The sequence below is a fragment of the Anolis sagrei genome, chromosome 2 (genome assembly GCF_037176765.1).
Source record: "Anolis sagrei isolate rAnoSag1 chromosome 2, rAnoSag1.mat, whole genome shotgun sequence".
Classification (NCBI taxonomy): domain Eukaryota; kingdom Metazoa; phylum Chordata; class Lepidosauria; order Squamata; family Dactyloidae; genus Anolis; species Anolis sagrei.
The window spans coordinates 278,921,208-278,942,127 of NC_090022.1; the positions used below are offsets into that span (position 1 = coordinate 278,921,208).

Below are 20,920 nucleotides of genomic sequence, written 5' to 3' on the forward strand. Positions count from 1 at the left end.
TTTCTTGGTTGAGTCCATCCATCTGGAATGCCATGTATTTTGCAACGAGTCATGTCTTCTCATGATAAGGCTGAAGTTTGATAATCTAAGTGGTCTAAATAATAGAATGTACAGTGAAACACCTCTCCAGTATTTCAGGAAAAATATTCCTTATCATTGATAATCTCTTAGCCAAATATTAACCAAGCTCTGCTTGACGTCTGAAACAAAATGAGAAAAATATGTCCAAGGTGGTACAGCTGAAGCAGCAAGAGTGAGGAGCAATTGCTTAGGATATAACAATACTTCAACTTTTAATTCAATGTTCTCCTTCTGCAAAGAAATCCTGGTGCACCATCTGTCAGTTCTTCCCTCTCTTTACACACCACAAAACTCCTCAACAATTCTGTTTTTTCCAATTCTGTGTGAGTTGTGTTCCAGGGAATAGGACTTCATCAAATATTTTATATTTAATGCACTAATTAGGAAATCAAAAGAGATATCCCATAATAAAGTACCCTTGCTTGATTGAGCTAAATTCTTTCTCCTTCTGACTGAGAGAGAAATGCACCCTCTGCTGGTTCAACACTATTGATGAAACATAGTCCACAAGGACCTGAAGGTTAAGTTTGTTTGGGAAAAGAAAGCAGTAAAGTTTAATGAAAATATAATAAAACACATTTACATAGTTTTCAAGCTATCCAAAAGCAAATAGTATAAAACAATAAGTGTTACACAACATTTACTCCTAAAGAATGCATTTAGTATTTAAATATAGGTTAAATATAACACACCGACACCATATCAAAGATCATGAAAAGAAAATGAGCAGTAAGTAATCAGGGAGCGGATTTTGGTCCCTGTATACAACCCTACACCTCAAAATAAATTTTTAAAAAACCTTTAAAAAGGAATAAGTGTCAGAAGAGGTCTATCATCATATTGAATAAGTATTAATACAACAACTTTAGAGACTGAGACAAACACTCCAGGGCTGTCATTCTTGACAAAACATTGGAATCTTAATTCAGGACATATCCTAACTTGCGCCTCTGACTACTTAAAGGACTGACAATGCAGGACTCTTCATCGGATTGTTTAGGCTAAGCTTAGTACTCATGTTCAGTTTATTGTTACTGAAACAACTTACACTCAGGAAACTTCCCATGGACAACTTGGCAGCATGCACCAATATGCAGATTCATGAACAATTAGCCGAGATTGTATAGAATTGTGGCCCATTTTCCTCATTCTCCAGATATACAGCTTGGCATTTTCCACGTAACCATACCTTTTCCAGGTTATTCAAGTACTTCACACCAAATGTTTACATGTTTGAAAACCATCTCCTTTTGATAAAATCTAAGCAAATTGATGTTCATGTTTCATTGAAAAGTTTTTTATCTTTGAGAACATATTTTCGAAGAGAATAAATATATAAAATATGTTTCTTCCAATGAAAGACGAAGATGAGAAATCACAGAATCATAGTTGGAAGAGACCTTGTGGGCCATCCAGTCCAACCCCTGCCGGGAAAATCACGTTCAAAGCACCCCCGACAGATGGCCATCCAACCTCTGTTTCAAAGCCTCCAAAGAAGGAGCCTCCACCACACTTTGCGGCAGAGAGTTCCACTGTAGAACAGCTCTCACAGTCAGGAAGTTCTTCCTCATGTTCAGATGGAATCTCCTTTCTTGTAATGTGAAGCTATTGTTCTGCATCCTGGTCTCCAGGGCAGCAGAAAACAAGCTTGCTCCCTCCTCCCTATGAATTTATCTCACATATTTATACATGGCTATCGTGTCTCCTCTCAGCCTTCTCTTCTTCAGGATAAACATACTCAGCTCTTTAAGCAACTCCTCATAGGCCTTGTCCAGACCCTTGATCATTTTAGTAGCCTTCCTCTGGACACATTCCAGCTTGTCATTCCAGCACCCTTCAATTATGGTGCCCAGAATTGTACACAGTATTCCAGATGTGATCTAACCAAGGCAGAATAGAGGGGTAGCATGACTTCCCTGAATCTAGACACTATACTCCTATTGATGCAGGCCAAAATCCCATTGGCTTTGTGATTCCGGCCATGAAAGCCTTCGACAACCCATTGGCTTTCTTTGCTGCTACATCACATTGTTGGCTCAATGTGATAGGATTGGAGTGATGTGTGGTTTCTGAGCTGTATGGCCATGTTCTAGCAGCCTTTGCTCCTGATGTTTTGCCAGCATCTGTGGCTGGCATCTTCAGAGGATCTGATGGTGGTAAAGCAAGTAGAGTATATATACCTGTTGAATGTCCAGAGAGAAAGAACCAATATCTATTAACCACATGTGATAGGTGCAAATTCGCTAGCCTGATTTGCAAGTGAGAAGACTGCATAGTCAATAGTGAGGGCATCTGCCTGGAAGTAGCCAGGCCTTAGTTCCTTCGGGTGTTTATTGCCTGGAGGCATCCTTTGTGTGGGTGGTGTTCACTGGCACTTGATTGCTTGCTGTCTGAGGGCTTCCTGGGTCTGGGTGGAGTTTATCAGTTACTGTCTTGATTCTGGTGTTTCTCAATACTGGTAGTCGGATTTTGTTCATTTTCAGGGATTATTCCTTTCTGTTGAAATTGTCCATATGCTTGTGGATTTCAGTGGCTTCTCTGTATAGTCTGACAAAGTGATTGTCAGAGTAGTCCAGAATTCATGTGTTTTCAGTTTGGTTTAAAATATGTTCTGCTATTGCTGATTTTTCTAGCTGAAGTAATCTGCAGTGCCTTTTATGTTCTGTGATTCGTGTCTAGGCACTGTGCTTGGTGGTCCCTATGTAGACTTTTCCTCAGTTACATAGCATGCAATAGACTCCTGCAGTGGTTAGAGGAGCCCTCTTATCCTTTGCCAACAGTAGTATTTGTTGAATTGTCTTAGTGGGTCTGTAGATTGTTTGCAGGTTATGTTTCTTCATTACCTTCCCTATGCGGTCAGTGGTTTCCTTGATGTATGGTAAGAACACCTTCCCTCTAGGTGGCTCTTTATCTTGGATGATGGTTGGAGCTTTTCTGTAGATATCTATCAGTGTGTGTGGGTGTAACCCAATTGTTGGTTTGGTTTGCAGGTGACTAGGACATCTAGAAATTTTATTTTTCCTTCATTTTCATTCCCATAGTAAATTGGACGCTTGGGTGGATATTGTTTATATGGTCCAAGAACTTGTTAAGTTCTTCTTCTCCATGGCTCTAATCAAATATAGGATTGAAATGTGCATTTACAACTTATGCACACTGATCTTTACCTGAGAGAGAGAGAGAGCCTGGTCTTGAGGTTTGAACATTGTACTATAACTCTGGAGGCCACAGTTCAAATCCATGCTTGGTCATGAAAAGCCACTTGGTGACCTGAGAGAAGTTATAATCTCACAGTCTCAAAGGAATGAAATGGCAAACCGCTTCTTAACAAAACCTCATGATAGGTCCAACCTTAGGGTTACCATAAGTTGGTAACAATTTGAAAGTACACAACAAAGTTATTGGGCCATACATTGCCTATATTCACCCATATCCCTCGTCCAATGCTAACACTCCCTACAATATCACACATCAAACAGCTCTGGAACCCATTTTGTTGCATGCAGAGGTTGGGTAGCTGTAATAATATATTCCTGAAAATCATAGAAAAAGGTCTGATTGAACATTAAAATAGAACACACTGAAAAGGACCAAAGAATTTAGATATCAATTTTCAAAATTGTTTCAAATGTAATTTAAAATACAAATATGAACTTAAATCTAAAAATGACAGTAAATTCATAGTCACTTGTTTGCAATATATTCAGTCAAATCATTGTATTATGGGCTGTTCTAAGAAACGCTCTCAAGTGTTCCTCTCAATGCATTTGAAGTGTTCTCTGATTGTTTAGAATATGTTAAGAAAATAAGGCATGATTTGTTAAAACTAGACTTCTTGTTTAGTCCCTATTTTTTATATCTTATCATTTTCTCCTCTACTTGTACTTCTTACATTAGCAGACTCCTATTCCAGTAAACAACTCCAAATAATCCTACTTAAATTAGCTTAATCAAGTATTTTCTTTGAATTTCTTCTAATGCCTAGAAAACAAGCATTCAAAATATTGCTAAAGATATTGAAAGATAAAAATCTATATTTATTGGCTAATAGACTTGTTCCTCCATAGCTCATGAAATTCTACCCAATTATGTAATTTCAGCCTCTTATCTGATTTCCCTTAAGAAAACACAAGCTCGGAGAACATTCCTACTTAACAAGATTTATTATTCTATACATAATAATACTTCAAAGCAGACTCAGAGAATTTATATTCAGTATAATATCTCTAACATACACATGGCTTTATTATATTCAGGGACCAAACAAATTGATACAAAAATCAATCCTGCTACATGGGAATTTCAGAAATAAAATTCAAAAAATATCAAAACATTGCCATTCCGCATGGAAATTAGAAAGATGCTATCAACCTTTATAATATTATCCTCAATATGCAAATGGATAAGTTTGTATAGACTGAGTCTACTACATAGATGCATAGCGTGAAGTGTCAATAGGCAGACCTATGAGTGAACAGTTTTATATTTAGATATTAGCGGAAATGCAAAACTTGTGGGTATGGCAAAGTCGCCAGTTTTAATTATAGCTCTTGAGGGACAAAGCTGAGATAAACGATATTGTCTAAAGCCAAGGTAAGTAGATACTGGTACGATGGCATCTACTCAGGCCAAGGAAGGAATGCCAAACTCATGGAATTACTGTAAACACCCTTCAGGGTACAACACCTATCAATGAAGTTTAAAAGCAAATAGACAAAGAAATATTTTCACCTAGAACTAATCAATTACAGAACAGACTAAATACTGGAAACAACAGAACCTTCACTAGTGACTCTAATGGTCCCAACTGAGACCACTCAGAAATATCATGCCTATACTACAGTCTGTTCTGGAAAATAATTTACCTAGCTTGGCCTTACAGTGCATAAACCAAAATCTGTTCAGATTCCAGTTTAAAAAAACCAAGATGGATCCCAAGCTGTAAGTCTGTCATTTCTTGCCTTGCAATGTATCCCAATCACCCCACCTCCATCCTAAAAATCATAACAAACGTTATCACCGATCTTCAAGGTCAGAAAATAAATGCATATTGTAAACAGGTCTACTGAAAACACCAGGCAGTCCCTTAGAGCTGCACAATCTAAAAGTATTTGCCATCTAACTTACATTAACTTAATATGTTTTCTCCTAAACAATAGATAAGAAGAATTGATTTGCTTATTGTACCACTCACAACATCCTTCGGAGGATCAAAAAGCATGACTAATTGAAAATCAATACAGAAGTCCCTCTTCACTGAATTTTGACAACACTCATACGTATGTAACAATTGCAGCTATAAATGGGTCAATCAGAATTGGAGAATTTTGAACAAGCCATTTATTCTCGCTCTGCAAGAAATTGCTTTTACTGGCTTTTACCCAGGACTGGGAAAGAATAAAACACTGCTCTAAACAAGGACAGAGATTTCATAAACATCTAGATTGCAGTATTTTTGCTTGAACTACAGATACTTGGTATCAGTCAATCTAATAATAAAGTCTAATAACCAGACATTCAGATTATAATTCAGGGGGGTACAAACGGTGAAATTATAACAAGATCACCACGTTCTAGTTTCATAGGCAATAGCAGGGGACTCTCCACACCAATTACAATGGTGGAAGCTGCTCTTTCAAAAGCCGACTTCTCAGCAGACTTTGGTGTAATGAATGAGGGTGAGGTGAGCAGATTTCAAGTTTATAAGAGCTAGCAGACTGCATTAACTTTTTAAAATGCTAGACATTACCAAGTGAAATCAAGTAACAACTTCATAAAATGGGAGGCTGAACCTTACAACTTTTGAGTTCATGTAGCAAAAGTAATTTGGCATGATTTCTGAAAGAAAATATATAATGCTATGGTCACTTGCTCTCTTTTTGTATTTGCAATATTTTATTTTATAAAGCCCATTCCTATATGTCTATATAGTTGTAATTGAAAATGCATATTACGGCAGACATATCTTAAAGAATATTTGAAATCCTGCTTATTTGAAACAGTTTCACTCTAGAAAATAAAACTGGCAGAAACCTCCCCCACCCCGCCCCCAACTAGTTTAATCTGCCTGTAAACAATCTAACAACAATCCAGAAAAAGGGCACCGTCCTGACATTACAATATCACGGTCGGAATCAATATTCTGAACCCTAGACTCTGACTGCTCTAGCTTTCTATAATCTGATTCCTTCATAAACCACAATACATATTAGTAATAATAAGTTTACTGTAGAAAAAATAGTAGCACAAGCCTGAATCATCAGGATACCTAGACTGATATACTCAAATCATTATATTTGATGCTTTAAGTATAAAATACCAGTAGCGCCTCCACTTTTACAGGGGTTAGGAGCTCAGGATCTCCACAGCAAACAAAAAATGCCATTTTAAAATTTTTTTGAGAGAATACCACTCTAAGAATCTCTAGGTCCTCCACTAATAATCTATGGTGGAAGTTGACTACAGAGTTGTGCTGGAACACAAAGAATGCCTCTTGGCTTGTCTTTTTGCAAGAGATAGGTAGGAATAAGTGCCTAGTTACAACACAGATTTTAAAGATGGCTTACAGGTCCTTGCAATGAATAAATCATTACACATATCACGGCAAGATGTATTTAAGTGCTAAATTTTGTTCTGAAAACAAACTCTCTGCCACTACTCATAAACATTCTAGATGAATGAAACAAGAGGGTTTTTTTTACTCCTGAGGCCTGAGAACTAGTTGAAAACGCAAACTGTTTTGCTTCTTTCCCAAAGTATTTTCTCATAAGCAAGATAAAAATAATCTCCAAAAATATTCTTTCCAGCACTATTATCATCTAACCATTAATAATCAACAGCTATCTGATGAACTCTTAAAATACAACCAGCCTTTTTAAATAAACAAAAACATTTCTCTGTGATCCAAAGGATCCATATGACACATTATTAGAACTAAAAGGAAATATATCAATTTAAATGAAATGCCAAATTGGTTCAAACTGACATGATAGACTTTTAAGACAATGATATTATTGTTACCAAATTTCTCTTTTTCTGTAATACTGGATTTGTCTCCAGGCTGAAATTTCCAGGTTAAAACATACAAGGAAGTCTGCTTTTAGAAGGAGATATTGTTTTTGTTCTTGAACATCAAAGCAGAATCCTCTTTGCTCTGCCAAAGTAGTCATACCAGTGCTGAAGATCGAGGCCACAGTGGCACGATGAGCAAAGCAAAAGGATGAAGAGAAAAGTGATAAAGGGAAGGAAGAGGGAAGGAGGCAGTGACCAGGGGATACGTAGTTGCTAAATCTGAACTTTCTTCCTCCAAGCCACTGGCATCTCAGAGGTGTCAATTATCTGATACTGGGAAAACTGCTTCTTGCACAGCAGGGGAAAAGTATAACACCTCACATACTTATTCTGGTCCATTTTCCACCATATAATACTAGTTACAACATCTGTGGCTGTGTTATAGAGTAATAATAATAATACTGGCACAAGCCAGTAAAGGTGGTCCCAGTGGTGATCAGTACACTGGATGCAGTGCCTTAACACCTTGACCTGCATTTAAAAACAATCGGAGCTGACAAAATTATCATTAGCACCCTATTCGGGTCTGCATGCATTATTTGCCAATACATCACACAGTCCTAGACACTTGGGATGTGTCCGACCTGTGATCACAAAAGCCAGCTGAGTGATCTTGTTTGCTGTGAACTAATCTTGTTGTGTATCAAATAATAATAACAAAATTTCGTTTATATACTGCCTTATCTCCCCAAAGGGACTCAGGACAGTTCACAAAATCCTGGTCAATACAAATGACTTGTCTTTCATTTGATGCTTTTTCTCCATCAACCCAATTATGTAATAAAGAGCATTTTCCCAGCCTCACAATGCTAGTTTTGAACCCATTAATTCCTGAATTTACTACTTTACCTATTACTAAATCTTACAGACTTGCAGGAAACATGAGCAAATGGGTTGTGTACTTGATTGCTGGAGGAACCCTGTCATGTGCCAATTAAGAGATTCAAAACTGACCTCATCTTCTTCCTGGATATTATCATTGTCATCCTCCTCATCTTCATCATCACTGTCCTTATAGCCAGGAGGAAGTGGTGGGCCAATGAGTTCATCATCTGAATCTTCCAATGCGCCTTGGGCTGGAGGAGGTGGACCAATCAGTTCTTCATCTGAACTGTCCTCGCTTTCGCTGCTCGATGAATCTCTAAGTGAAAACATAACAAGTAAGGCAGCATGCAGATTACTCAGTGCACCCACTTCTGCAGACAGCTGCTGCTGATTTCTGCAGCATATTTACCTTCTGTTATGTTACTAACTGGGGAATGGAGAATACTTGGTAGGATTAGCACAAGGGAGAAAGCAATCAAATGCAATCAAATGTAAAATGGTGAGACAGTTTAGTAGAGTTAACGAGGAAGCAGAATTTGCTTGGGTGTTATAGGATGTGTGATGGGTCTCCTTCTATCTCAAGAGGAACAATACCTCTGCATTGCCAGCACTAGCAACGGTGGTAGTGAATCAGTAGGGAGGACAGTGTGTTGGGAAGCAAGAGACTGTGCCAACTCCAATGCCCAAGCCTTTGTTTTTCAGTCAGCAATTTTATAACAAAGGAAACTACAGTGAGAGCGACAAGCTTTGGGAATCGTACAAAGGTGGCCTTAATGTGAGTGGGGTGAGACAACAGGAAGAGAGAAATCTACCCCTAGGAGGAGAAATTCACTTCTAAAATAATTATAATGGAGAAAAGATGTCTCTACTGAAGCTTTATAACCAATCCTTGTTTCCACAACAAGCCACATTTTTCAAAATCCAATTCTCACAGGGGCAGAAAGTGATGTAAAATCTTCTGAACAGGGGCATAGACAGTAAAACAAACACCACAGGGTGATAAACCTTCCCTATTCTATTCAAGGGAATATATATGATTGAAGTTATATTCTAAAAGTGCACCTGTTCTGATTTACAAACAAACTCAACTTAAAAACAAACCTACAGAACCTCTCTTGTTTTTAACTTGGGGACTGCCTGTATTTAACATCTCTATGGATGCTAATAAAGGAACAATTTCAGACAGGTCACCATCTACTTATAGGATATTTACTTATTTTCTTTCTTTCTCACAGATAGGAAATTTCAGTGAAGGTTTTCCTCCTTTGTCAAGTATCTCTGCTTCAAAAGTTCCTCCCATCTCACAGCTCCCTCCCTACTGTTCTCAGCATCTTCCTGAAGCAAGAGTTTTTTCCAGCAATGCATTCTTTTAAGATTCCCAGCTGTTCTTCATTAAACCAACTATCCTATCTCTCTGCGTTCTCCCTCACTCCATCAGCTCTCCTTTACTTTAAGAGCTTCTGGTCTTGTTTATCCTTGTGCGGCTTCCTCCCTCATCACACCAGTTACAGACAACCTGGATCACCTTGCTTAAAGAGCGGCACCAGAGTACCACTCATCCTCCCACAAGACATATATACACAGACTCAGAGATTAATATTTCTATTTATACCTGGAAGATGTTCTTCCTACTGGGCATGGGGCTGCAGCTGATAAATTACCAACCCCAGGCTGATTATCCAGTTCTTTTTCTTTCTCAGCTGCTGCTTTCTCACGTTCTTCTGAAAAAAGCAGAGAAGAAAATACAGTGTGAAAAGGGATAGTAACCTGTTACATGCTTTAAAGGTTTTATTTATGTTTCAAAATGGCACAATAACAAATAAAAACATTCTATAAAAGTATTTAATACTGACATTCACAGGCTTTGGTGTCTTAGCTATGGCTAACAGCTGCTACTGTAGGAGTGGATGCCAGGACCTGGCAGTGACAGCTCATTAATAAATAATTAATCCTGTGGGCAAAGAGGCTGCCCAGAGCTGTATCCAGTGGCTCTCGTTCTGTCAGCACCCTTCCAAAAGTAACTACTGAATGCTGTTGATGGAGGAGGAAAAGAATTACAGTGTCCATAAGCGAATATCTAAGAACTTCCAAACAGTATATGACATAAATAATTGATTATCCTACTTAGGAACTAATCTCTATCCGTTATAGCAAGGAGCAAGATCTGCTGAACGTCAAAGTCATCTTAGGTAGTTCACTGTTAGTTTTGCAGCATATTGTAAATGGGTTGCCTCTTTGGCAGCTACTTGCCTGAAAAGCTGTTAGCCACGGAATGATTTTGTGGCATCTAGAGACATTTCAAAATAATATCTCACCACAATATCATTTTCCTTTGCATTTGGCTTCGAAATACCAAATGCAACATGAAGAGCTTATTTTATATTACACTGACTTACATTTAACAAAAGCTTTATTATGCTCCTTTAAGTCCACTGGTAATAAGAAAGGTAGTCCAAATAAATATAGAAATAAAGTGTTATTTGGCTGTTCGATGACATCAATGTCTAACATTCCACACTGGGATGAGGGAATAGGAAACAGTGGATGAGAGAAGGGAAGTCACCTGCCCGTTGGTGACATCTTGTTTTAAAATAAGCTTTAAAAACATACTTCTATCTATCAAGCACCAAACACAGAAAACCATTTTTATATTTCTCCGTTTCTTCTTTTTGATAATTACATTTGTTTGTTAAAATAGAGTTTAACAATTCTTTCACTCAAACTTGGTAAAGACTGCAAACATCAAAAATCTAAATTGAGGAGCTGAAGAGAACCAAATCAAAACAAAAACAAAACATTTATATGAAATAGTGCCTCTCACCCAGAATCTTTCTACTTCTTTCCACAGCAGTTCTTCGAGTTTGTTCAAACATTGCATTGAAATCAAATGTTCGAGCTTTCTTTCCTGGGTTTTGAGAAGGAAAGACACCGGTAACTTGAGATAAGATTACATGTAAAGAAATTGGAAGAAAACTCTTAGCAACCCTCTAAAATATTGATAAGAGTAAGAAAATCAAACAGGACAGGATAGTTTGCAATTACAAATAAGTGTTTACAGTAATGGACTTTTGCAAATCCATTACTGTAAATACAAATCTTCACAGAAATAACCCCTACTATGTTCAATGGATTGATTACCAAGCAATTGTGCATAACTGAAGCTTTGAAAACATAAGAGCAAAACTTGCAGTTGAGATCAAAAGAAAATATAAATCCAGCACCCATTCTGTTTTCCATCCAATGCTCCCACTAATCTGTTTTGTGTATTTTAATATTTATACAAATATATTTTACTATGTATATTTTATAGAAATACATTTTAATATATATTTGTGGTATTTTTACAATGCTAATATTATTCTGTAACCCACCTTGAGCCACAAGGAGAGACTGGTAAGAAATAAAATTATTATTATTAAAAGTCAACCATCTGAATATGGAGGAAATGTTTCCCAATTAGTTTTTTGTTACAGCACTCCAAAGAGAAAATAATGTAGAATAATAAATTTTTTGGAGTTCTGATGGCAACACAATGCCAGATGTACGGTCACAAATAAATGCAGCCCGGTTGAAATGGCAGCAAACTTACTGGCATGCCGTGCAACTCAAAAATGCAGGAACAACTCAAAGCTAAGATTTACACTACAGTTGTTCACCCTGTAGCCCTCTACAGGGCAGAGTATTGGCCAGCAACAAAGAAATATGAACAAGCCCTAATACAATGAAAATGTTAAGATGGGACACTTAGGTTGACACTTCTTGACCATGTGCCAAATGATTTATTTGTCGTGTCAGAAACTAACTGAGAATACAGTTATAATGAATAAAAAACTACAAACAAAATTTTAAAACTTGGCATTATACTAGATTTCCTTTGGCCAGAAGCTGGCCTCTTTGAGTGTCTCCAGTGTTGCTGTAAGAAAATCCTCCATTTTGCATGTGGCAAGACTCAGACTGCATTGTAGTAAGTGGCCTATGGTTTGCCCTTCTCCACACTCGCATGCTGTGGACTCCACTTTGTGGCCCCATTTCTTAAAGTTCGCTCTGCATCTTGTGGTGCCGGAGCACAGACTGTTCAGCGCCTTCCAAGTCGCCCAGTCTTCTGTGTGCCCAGAAGGGAGTCTCTCATTTGGTATCAGCCATTGATTGAGATTCTGGATTTTAGCCTGACATCTGCCCTTGTGCTATGCTACTCTGCTGCTGAGTATGCATGCACTGTGTGGAACACATCTCACCATGCTAAAACAGTAGATGTGGCTCTTAATGAGACATGCCGCATTATCACGGGGTGTCTGCACCCTACACCACTGGATAAATTACACTGTTTAGCCGGTATTGCACCACCTGACAACCGCCAGTAAGTAACAACCAATAGTGAAAGGACCAAGGCAGTGACATCTCCAGCTCATCCCCTGTTTGGATATCACCCAGAACGTCAATGACTTAAATCAAGAAATAGTTTTCTAAGATCTGCAGAGACACTCGCTCGAACACCCCAGAAAGCAAGAGTCCAAACGTGGCAGACTCAAACCCAGAGCCTCAATCAATGGCTGATACCAAATGAGAGACTCCCCCCTGGGCATACAGAAAACTGGGTGACTTGGAAGGCGCTGAACAGACTCCACTCTGGTACCACGGGATGCAGAACCAACCTTAAGAAATGGGGCTACAAAGTGGAATCCACAACATGCGAGTGCGGAGAAGAGCAAACCACTGACCATCTGCTGCAATGCAACCTGAGCCCTGCTACATGCACAATGGAGTACCTTCTTATAGTAACACCAGAAGCACTCCAAGTGGCCAGCTACTGGTCAAAGGGCATTTAATCAACTACCAAGCCTGCAAACTTTGTGTTTTGTTTACTTGTTTGTTTGTTAAAAAATGCAATGCAACGGTTTGGTCAGCTCCTGACACGATAAATAAAATAGAATGCCACTTTTGGACTCTTGCTTGCTGAGGTGTTTCTGTGAATATCTCCTTCCACACGGCTGAATAAAATCCCACATGATCTGCTTTGAATTAGAATATGTAGAAGGAGGAGCTGAGGAGCCTTCTAATCAAGGTGAAAGAAGAAAGCGCAAAAGCCGGGTTGCAGCTAAACATCAAAAAAACCAAGATTATGGCAACAAGAATGATTGACAACTGGGAAATAGAGGGAGAAAATGTGGAGGCCGTGACAGACTTTGTATTTCTAGGCGCAAAGATTACTGCAGATGCAGACTGTGGCCAGGAAATCAGAAGACGCTTACTTCTTGGGAGGAGAGCAATGTCCAGTCTCGATAAAATAGTAAAGAGTAGAGACATCAGACTGGCAACAAAGATCCGCCTAGTCAAAGCCATGGTATTCCCTGTAGTCACCTACGGATGTGAGAGCTGGACCTTAGGGAAGGCTGAGCGAAGGAAGATCGATGCTTTAGAGCTGTGGTGCTGGAGGAAAGTTCTGAGAGTGCCTTGGACTGCGAGAAGATCCAACCAGTCCATCTTCCAGGAAATAAAGCCCGGCTGCTCATGGGAGGGAAGGATACTAGAGACAAAGTTGAAGTACTTTGGCCACATCATGAGGAGACAGCAAAGCCTAGAGAAGACAATTATGTTGGGGAAAGTGGAAGGCAAAAGGAAGAGGGGCCGACCAAGGGCAAGATGGATGGATGGCATCCTTGAAGTGACTGGACTGACCTTGAAGGAGCTGGGGGTGGTGACGGCTGACAGGGAGCTCTGGCGTGGGCTGGTCCATGAGGTCACGAAGAGTCGGAGACGACTTAACGAATGAACAATAACAGAAGAATGGACTCAGAAAACCCAGTTCAAAGCAGATATTGTGGGATGTTTGCACCTTGAAGTTCTGAGTTATATGGCTGTATGAAAGGGCCCTTAATTTGCATGGGCAAACTTTGGCCCTCCAGGCCGATGGCTGTTAGGAATGGTGGGAGTTGAAGTCCAAAACACCTGGAGGGAGGGCCAAGTTGTCCCCAGGCCTGGTGCAAAGCGTGGATGGAGGGCAGGATCCCCCCGCTTCTTCTACTCACCAAACCCTGAGAAACCCATCGTGGCTGCCAGCTGCGGGTCGGGTCCTCCCACGGGGTCGCCATCTGGGAAGAAAACCAAGCGAGTTAAAGGGCGATTCCGTGCCAAAACAAGGCCCCCTTTCCCGGAGAAGGGCTCCTCCCTTCATTCAGGCCCAACACTCACCGCTCTCGACGCCGGGCTGCTCCATGCCAAGCCTCCGAAGCCTCTCTTCCTCTCGCCACAGCAACACAAATCCCACAGACAAGCAACCGGAAGTAAGCAACTCTGGAGCCGGCGGAAGCAACTGTTGAACATCAGAGAGAAGCACTTCCGCTCGTTCTCCCGTAATAGCGTCCCTAGTGGCCGGAGGAGGGAATGCCGCCCAAAGGCTTGTTAAGTTCAATATTAGCCAAGCAAACCACAAAAATCCACAAGCATGTGGACAATTTTAACAGAAAGGAAGAAACCATGAAAATGAACAAAATCTGGCTACCAGTATTAAAAAACTCTAAAATTACAACAGCAACACAGCAGAGAGTAAACAATCAGGCACATCAAATCACTCTCAACAAAAGATTCCTCCCAGGCACTTCCAAGCCATTAAATGCTAATCAAGGTGGTCAGTTGAAACATTCACACCTAGCTACAGCAGACAAAAGTCCTTTGTCCCACCCTGGTCATTCCATATATAAACCCATTTTCCTACTTCCAACAGACCTAACTACCTCTGAGGATGCTTACCATAAATGCAGGTGAAACGTCAGGAGAAAATGCCTCTGGAACATGGCCGTATAGCCCGGAAAAACCTACAACAACTCAAACCAAGGGTTATTCTATAACCCAAAATATCAAGGCAGAAAATCACACAATATCTGCTTTGAACTGGAATATATGGCTGTGTGGACTCAGATAACCCAGTTCAAAGCAGATATTGTGGGATTTTCTGCCTTAATATTCTGGGATATAGGGCTGTGTGGAAGGGCCCTTAGACTCTCTTCTCGTCCCTTCTTGGCATCTTTAGCCATATAACCCAGAACTTCAAGGCAGAAAATTTCACAATATCTGGGTTGTTGTAGATTTTTTGGGCTGTATGGCCATATTCTAGAAGCACTCTCTCCTGATGTTTCACCTACATCACCTGCATTAAGATCACTCTGACCAAAAGGTCATGAGTTCGAAGCCAGCCCGGGTTGGAGTGGGTTTCCAACCAATTGTGTGTAGCCTGTTGTCGACCTTTGCAACCCGAAAGACAGTTGCATCTGTCAAGTAGGCAAATTATGTACCACCTTAAAAAGTGTGGGGAGGCTAAATTAACTAATTTATGAGGCCATAAAGAAGACTCCAGCAGAGCATTCCAGCGGGGAAGCATGCGGAGAATGCGGAAGTACTTCATCAGCGTCGCAGATGGACGATGAAAGCGACAACTCCCCTGGCGGCCAGAAAAAGTTAAATAGCCTCTGTCTATGTCTGTACATGTTTGTATGTCAAAAATTGGCATTGAATGTTTGCCATATATGTGTACACTGTAATCCGTCCTGAGTCCCCTGCGGGGTGAGAAGCTCGGAATATAAAAGCTGTAAATAAATAAATATGGCAGACATCCTCAGAGTTTGTGGGGTCTGTTGGAAATAGGCAAGTGGGATTTATATATCTTTGGAATATCCAGGATGGGAGAAACAATCAGGGCCAGGCAACACCTCCCAACAAAGGATTTCTTCAGGCAGGCTTTGAAGCTGCAAGGCCATTTAATGCTAATCAAGGCGGCAACATTTACACTAGCCTCAAGCAGACAAGAGCTCTTTCTCCCACCCTGGACCTTCCACAGATATATAAACCCAATTTTCCTAGTATCCACAAACCTCACAACCTCTGAGGATGCCTGGCATAGATACAGGCAAAATGTCAGGAGAGAATGCTTCTAGAACATGGCCATATAGCCCAAAAAACCCTACAGCAACCCAGTGATTCCAGCCATTAAAGCCTTTGACAATACATTCCGCAATATCTGCTTTGCACTGTATCTGAGTCAATAAAAGTTTGATACCACTTTAGTGCTCGTGGGTGAATGCTATGCAATCACGGGAGTTGTAGCTTTATGGTCTTTAGCCTCCTCTAGGGCATCTACACTGTAAATTCAATAGTTTGATACTGCATTGATGCTCATGGCGCATTGCTATGCAATCATGGGAGTTGTAATTTTATTAGACAAGGCCTTCTCCGTGGTGGCCCCTTGGCTGTGGAACTCCCTCCCTAAAGAGGTTAGATCTGCCCCCCTCTCTCCTGACTTTTCGCAAGATATTTAAAACTTGGCTGTGGGAACAAGAGATCACAGAATAGACAGTTTTTATTGGAATAGATGAGATTTTATGGGCTGCAATTTTTGAACTGTTGTGGAAGATATTTCATTTTTATTTATGTACTAGCTGTCCCCTGCCACACGTTGCTGTGGCCCACATGGGGGTTCTGTGTGGGAGGTTTGGCCCAATTCTATCGTTGGTGGGGTTCAGAATGCTCTGTGATTGTAGGTGAACTATAAATCCCAGCAACTACATCTACCAAATGCCAAGATTCTATTTTCCCCAAACTCCACCAATGTTCACATTTGGGCATATAGAGTATTCGTGCCAAGTTTGGTCCAGATCCATCATTGTTTGAGTCAACAGTGCTCTCTGGATGTAGGTGAACTACAACTCTAAAACCAAAGGACACTGCCCACCAAACACTTCCAATATTTTCTGTTCATCATGGGAGAACTATGTGCCAAGTTTGGTTCAATTCCATTGTTGGTGGGGTTCAGAATGCTCTTTGATTTAGCTGAACTATAAATCCCAGCAACCTCTAGATTGCACTACTGTAATGCGCTCTACGTGGGGCTGCCCTTGAAAACGGCTCAGAAATTCCAACTTGTCCAACGGGCAACGGCCAGGATGTTAACTGGTGCTCCTTACAGAGAGAGGTCAACCCTCCTGTTCAAGGAGCTCCACTAGTTGCCATTTATTTTCTGAGCCGAATTTAAGGTGTAGGTGCTTACCTACAAAGCCCTAAACGATTTGGGACCATCCTACCTGCGTGACCGCATCTCCGTTTATGAACCCACGTGCTCACTTCGTTTATCCGGAGAGGCCCTGCTCGTGATTCCGCCTGCGTCGCAGGTGCGTTTGGTGGGGACGCGAGACAGGGCCTTTTCTGTGGTGGCCCCCCGACTCTGGAACACCCTCCCCAAAGATCTTAGACAGGCCCCTAAATTGGCAGTCTTCAGAAAGAACTTGAAGACCTGGCTGTTCCAATGTGCCTTTCCAGAATAGGAATACTCCAATAACAAGTCCAGAAGCACTTTATTAGAATTAAGATTGCTGCACACTGCACTTACCCGATAATCCTTACATATCACCTGTCACATCAGCACTTTTAATTCTGTACCCATTACTCTGGCCCAGCCCAGTTTTATTGTGTCTTGGTGTATTGTTTATTGCTTGTTGTTTAATATTGCTTTGTTTTAATTTGCTTTAGGTTTTGTATTGTTATGTTGTGTTTTGAGGCCTTGGCCTTTGTAAGCCGCATCAAGTCCTTCGGGAGATGCTAGCGGGGTACAAATAAAGATAATAATAATAATAATAATAATAATAATAATAAATAATAGCTACAACTCTCAAACCACAAGGGAGCACAGTGGTGGGGGGGGGGGAAGGGGGGAAATGCTTAAGCAGAAGAAAAAGATTATATGTTAAAGAGGGTGTTGAATAATATGTAACTGCTATAAACAAATGTATAATAAATGTAATAATTATGATAACGTAATAAAAAATATTTTTAAAAACTCTCAAACGACAAAATCAAATTTTTGGAGTGAAGGACATACATTGGGTTGTTAGGTGTCTTGTGTCCTTATTTGGTGTCAATTCGTCCAGTGGTTTTTGAGTTCTGTTAATCCCACAAACTAACATTACATTATTATTTATATAGATAAGATAATAATGTCTTCTCTGCAGAAAGAGGCCTCATTAAATTTCCCTCGTACTGAGCCACAGCTAGAAGTCCCATTAATCCCATGGCACTGAGCCATAGCTCTTCACGAAGTGAAATCGAACCATTCATTCCATTCATTCTCACCAGGTGCTTATTTATTTTATTTATTTGTCGTGTCAGAGCAACCAGTCCATTATATTACATTTCTAACAGAACAAAGCAAACAAACAGACAAATACAAAACTTGTGAGTTTGGTAGTTGGTTAAATGTCCTTTGACCAGTATCTGGCCACTTGGAGTGCTTCCGGTGTTGCTGCAAGAAGGTCCTCCATTGTGCATGTAGCAGGGCTCAGGGTGCATTGCAGCAGGTGGTCAGTGGTTTGCTCTTCTCCACACTCACATGTTGAGGATTCCACTTTGTAGCCCCATTTCTGAATGTTGGCTCTGCATCTCGTGGTGCCAGAGCGCAGTCTGTTCAGTGCCTTCCAAGTCGCCCAGTCTTCTGTGTGCCCAGGAGGGAGTCTCTCATTTGGTATCAGCCATTGGTTGAGGCTCTGGGTTTGAGCCTGCCACTTTTGGACTCTCACTTGCTGAGGTGTTCCAACAAGTATCTCTGTAGATCTTAGAAAACTATTTCTAGATTTAAGTCATTGACGTGCTGGCTGATACCCAAACAGGGGATGAGCTGGAGATGTCTCTGCCTTGGTCCTTTCACTATTGGCTGCTACTTCCCGGCGGATGCCAGGTGGTGCAATACCGGCAAAGCAGTGTAATTTCTCCAGTGGTGTGGGGCACAGACACCCTGTGATAATGTGGCACGTCTCATTAAGAGCCACATCTACTGTTTTAGCATGCCCACACTGGGCATGCATACTCAGCAGCAGAGTAGCACAGCGCAAGGGCAGATGTCTTCACTGTATCTGGTTGTGATCCCCAGGTTGTGCCAGTCAGCTTTCGTATGATATTGTTTCTAGCACCCCTTTTTTTGCTTGATATTCAGGCAGTGCTTCTTGTAGGTAAGAGCATGGTCCAGAGTAACTCCCAGGTATTTGGGTGTGCTGCAATGCTCCAGTGGGATTCCTTCCCAGGTGATCTTCAGAGCTCGGGATGCTTCTCCGTTCTTGAGATGAAAGGCACATGTCCGTGTTTTAGATGGGTTGGGGATCAGCTGGTTTTCCCTGTAATAGGCAGTAAGAGCACCTAGAGCTTCTGAGAGCTCCCTGCTTGAGCAGTAATGGTCCTCCCTCCCACGAAGTGAGGTCGAACCATTCATTCCATTCATTTTCACCAGGTGCTGAAATGCTTCTAGGAAAGGGTCGAACGAATACCGGAAGTTGCATGTGTTTATATTTTTCCCTTCCTCTTTGTGGAAGGGAGGAGAGACGCTTGGACCCAGCGCGCGCGCACCTGCAGTGCATGCCGGGACTTGGCGCGCGCGGGGCTGCCATGCCTGTCCCGTGAAGGCGCCTCTTGTCCTCTTCCTTCTCTTTCTGTCCTTCTTCTTTTCCCGCCGCCATGCCGGCCGCCCTCAACCCGGCTGGGGGCGCCCCGGCCTCGCAGGAGACGCTGGAGAACGCGGGGCGCCACATCGACCGCCAACTCCAAGAAGACCGCTGCTACCCGGACCTCTCCGAGCTGCTCTCGGTGTCCGCGCCTAGTAAGGAAGGAAGGAGCAGGGCCTAGCTCGATTTGTGAAGCATCTACAGCAGGCCTGGGCCAACTTGGGCCCTTCCTCCGGGTGTTTGGGACTTCCACTCCCACCATGGTGGGAGTGGAAGTCCAAAACACCCGGAGGGAGGGCCCAAGTTGGCCCAGGCCTGCTCTACACTTGGTTTTGTGGCTGTGTGGAAGGATCCAGTGCAGTTTGACATCACTTTAATTGCCACAACTCTGTTCTAAATATTTATTTATTATTTCGTGTACTTCTACCCTGCCCTTCTCAACCCCCAAGGGGGGACTCAGGGCGGCATACAAAAAGGCACATCTTGGTGCCCACACAAATACAATAGCATATAAAAACAGCAATTAAATGGTCAACAATATATCTCACAATCGATAGCCAATCTCAGACACAGTGTTCGCCAACTCCAGTCCATATTTCGTTCCACATTGTCCATTCCTCTCCGTCGTCATCTGCCAGATTGCCCAAACGCCTGGTCCCACATCCATGTTTTTAATTTCTTTCTGAAAGAAAGGAGGGATGTTGGTGATCTAATTTCCCCGGGGAGTGAATTCCATAGGTGAGGGGCCACCACTGAGAAGGCCCTGCTCCTCGTCCCCGCCAATCTCACTTGTGACAGAGGCGGGGCCGAGAGCAGAGCCTCCCCAGAGGATCTCAGACTCGAGGTGGGATCTAAAGGGAGATGCGTTTAGACAGATACGCTGGGCCGGAGTCGTAAAGGGTTTTGTAGGTCAAAACCAGCACTTTGAATTGTGCTCGGAACTGGATCAGCAGCCAGTGGAGCTGACACAACAGGGGGGTGGTATGCTCCCTGTATGACGCCCCGGTGAGCAATCTGGCCGCCGCCCGTTGGGCTAATTGAAGTTTCCGAACAGTCTTCAAAGGCAATCCCACATAGAGCGCGTTGCAGTAATCTATTTGGGATGTAACAAGAGCGTGGACCACCGTGGCCAGATGGCTGTGTGGAAGGGTCCAGTGCAGTTTGACATCACTTTAATTGCCACAACTCTGTTCTAAGTATTTACCCTGCCCAGTCTGGTGATCTGGAAAATAAATAAGAAATAATAATAATAAGCTTTCTTTATACCTTGCCACCATCCCCCCCCCCCTCCACCATCTCCCCCGTAGGAGCTTTTGGTGGCGCAGTGGGTCAAACTCTTGTGCTGGCAGGACTGAAGACCCATCAGGTTGCAGGTTCGAATCCAGAGAGAGCGTGGATGAGCTCCCTCTATCAGCTCCAGCTCCTCATGCGGGGATATGAGAGAATAATAATAATAATAATAAACTTTA

At 41.7% G+C, this 20,920-nt stretch overlaps 2 protein-coding genes across 2 annotated transcripts in view; one reads left to right on the forward strand and one right to left on the reverse strand.

Annotated features, from left to right (window-relative positions):
* Positions 1-14,278, reverse strand: part of WDR70 (WD repeat domain 70) — a 130,287-nt gene extending 116,009 nt beyond the window's left edge. Inside the window, exons 1-5 of the mRNA XM_060761407.2 lie at positions 14,167-14,278; positions 14,004-14,066; positions 10,799-10,882; positions 9,590-9,698; positions 8,107-8,293 (exon numbers count right to left, since the gene is read on the reverse strand). Of these exons, the coding sequence (XP_060617390.2) occupies positions 8,107-8,293; positions 9,590-9,698; positions 10,799-10,882; positions 14,004-14,066; positions 14,167-14,191 (468 nt within the window). The 5' untranslated portion in view covers positions 14,192-14,278. The remainder of the gene's footprint in view (positions 1-8,106; positions 8,294-9,589; positions 9,699-10,798; positions 10,883-14,003; positions 14,067-14,166) is intronic.
* A 5,066-nt stretch (positions 14,279-19,344) lies between these two features.
* Positions 19,345-20,920, forward strand: part of NUP155 (nucleoporin 155) — a 39,592-nt gene continuing 38,016 nt past the window's right edge. Inside the window, exon 1 of the mRNA XM_060761406.2 lies at positions 19,345-19,606. Coding sequence (XP_060617389.2) covers positions 19,465-19,606 — 142 coding nt within the window. The 5' untranslated portion in view covers positions 19,345-19,464. The remainder of the gene's footprint in view (positions 19,607-20,920) is intronic.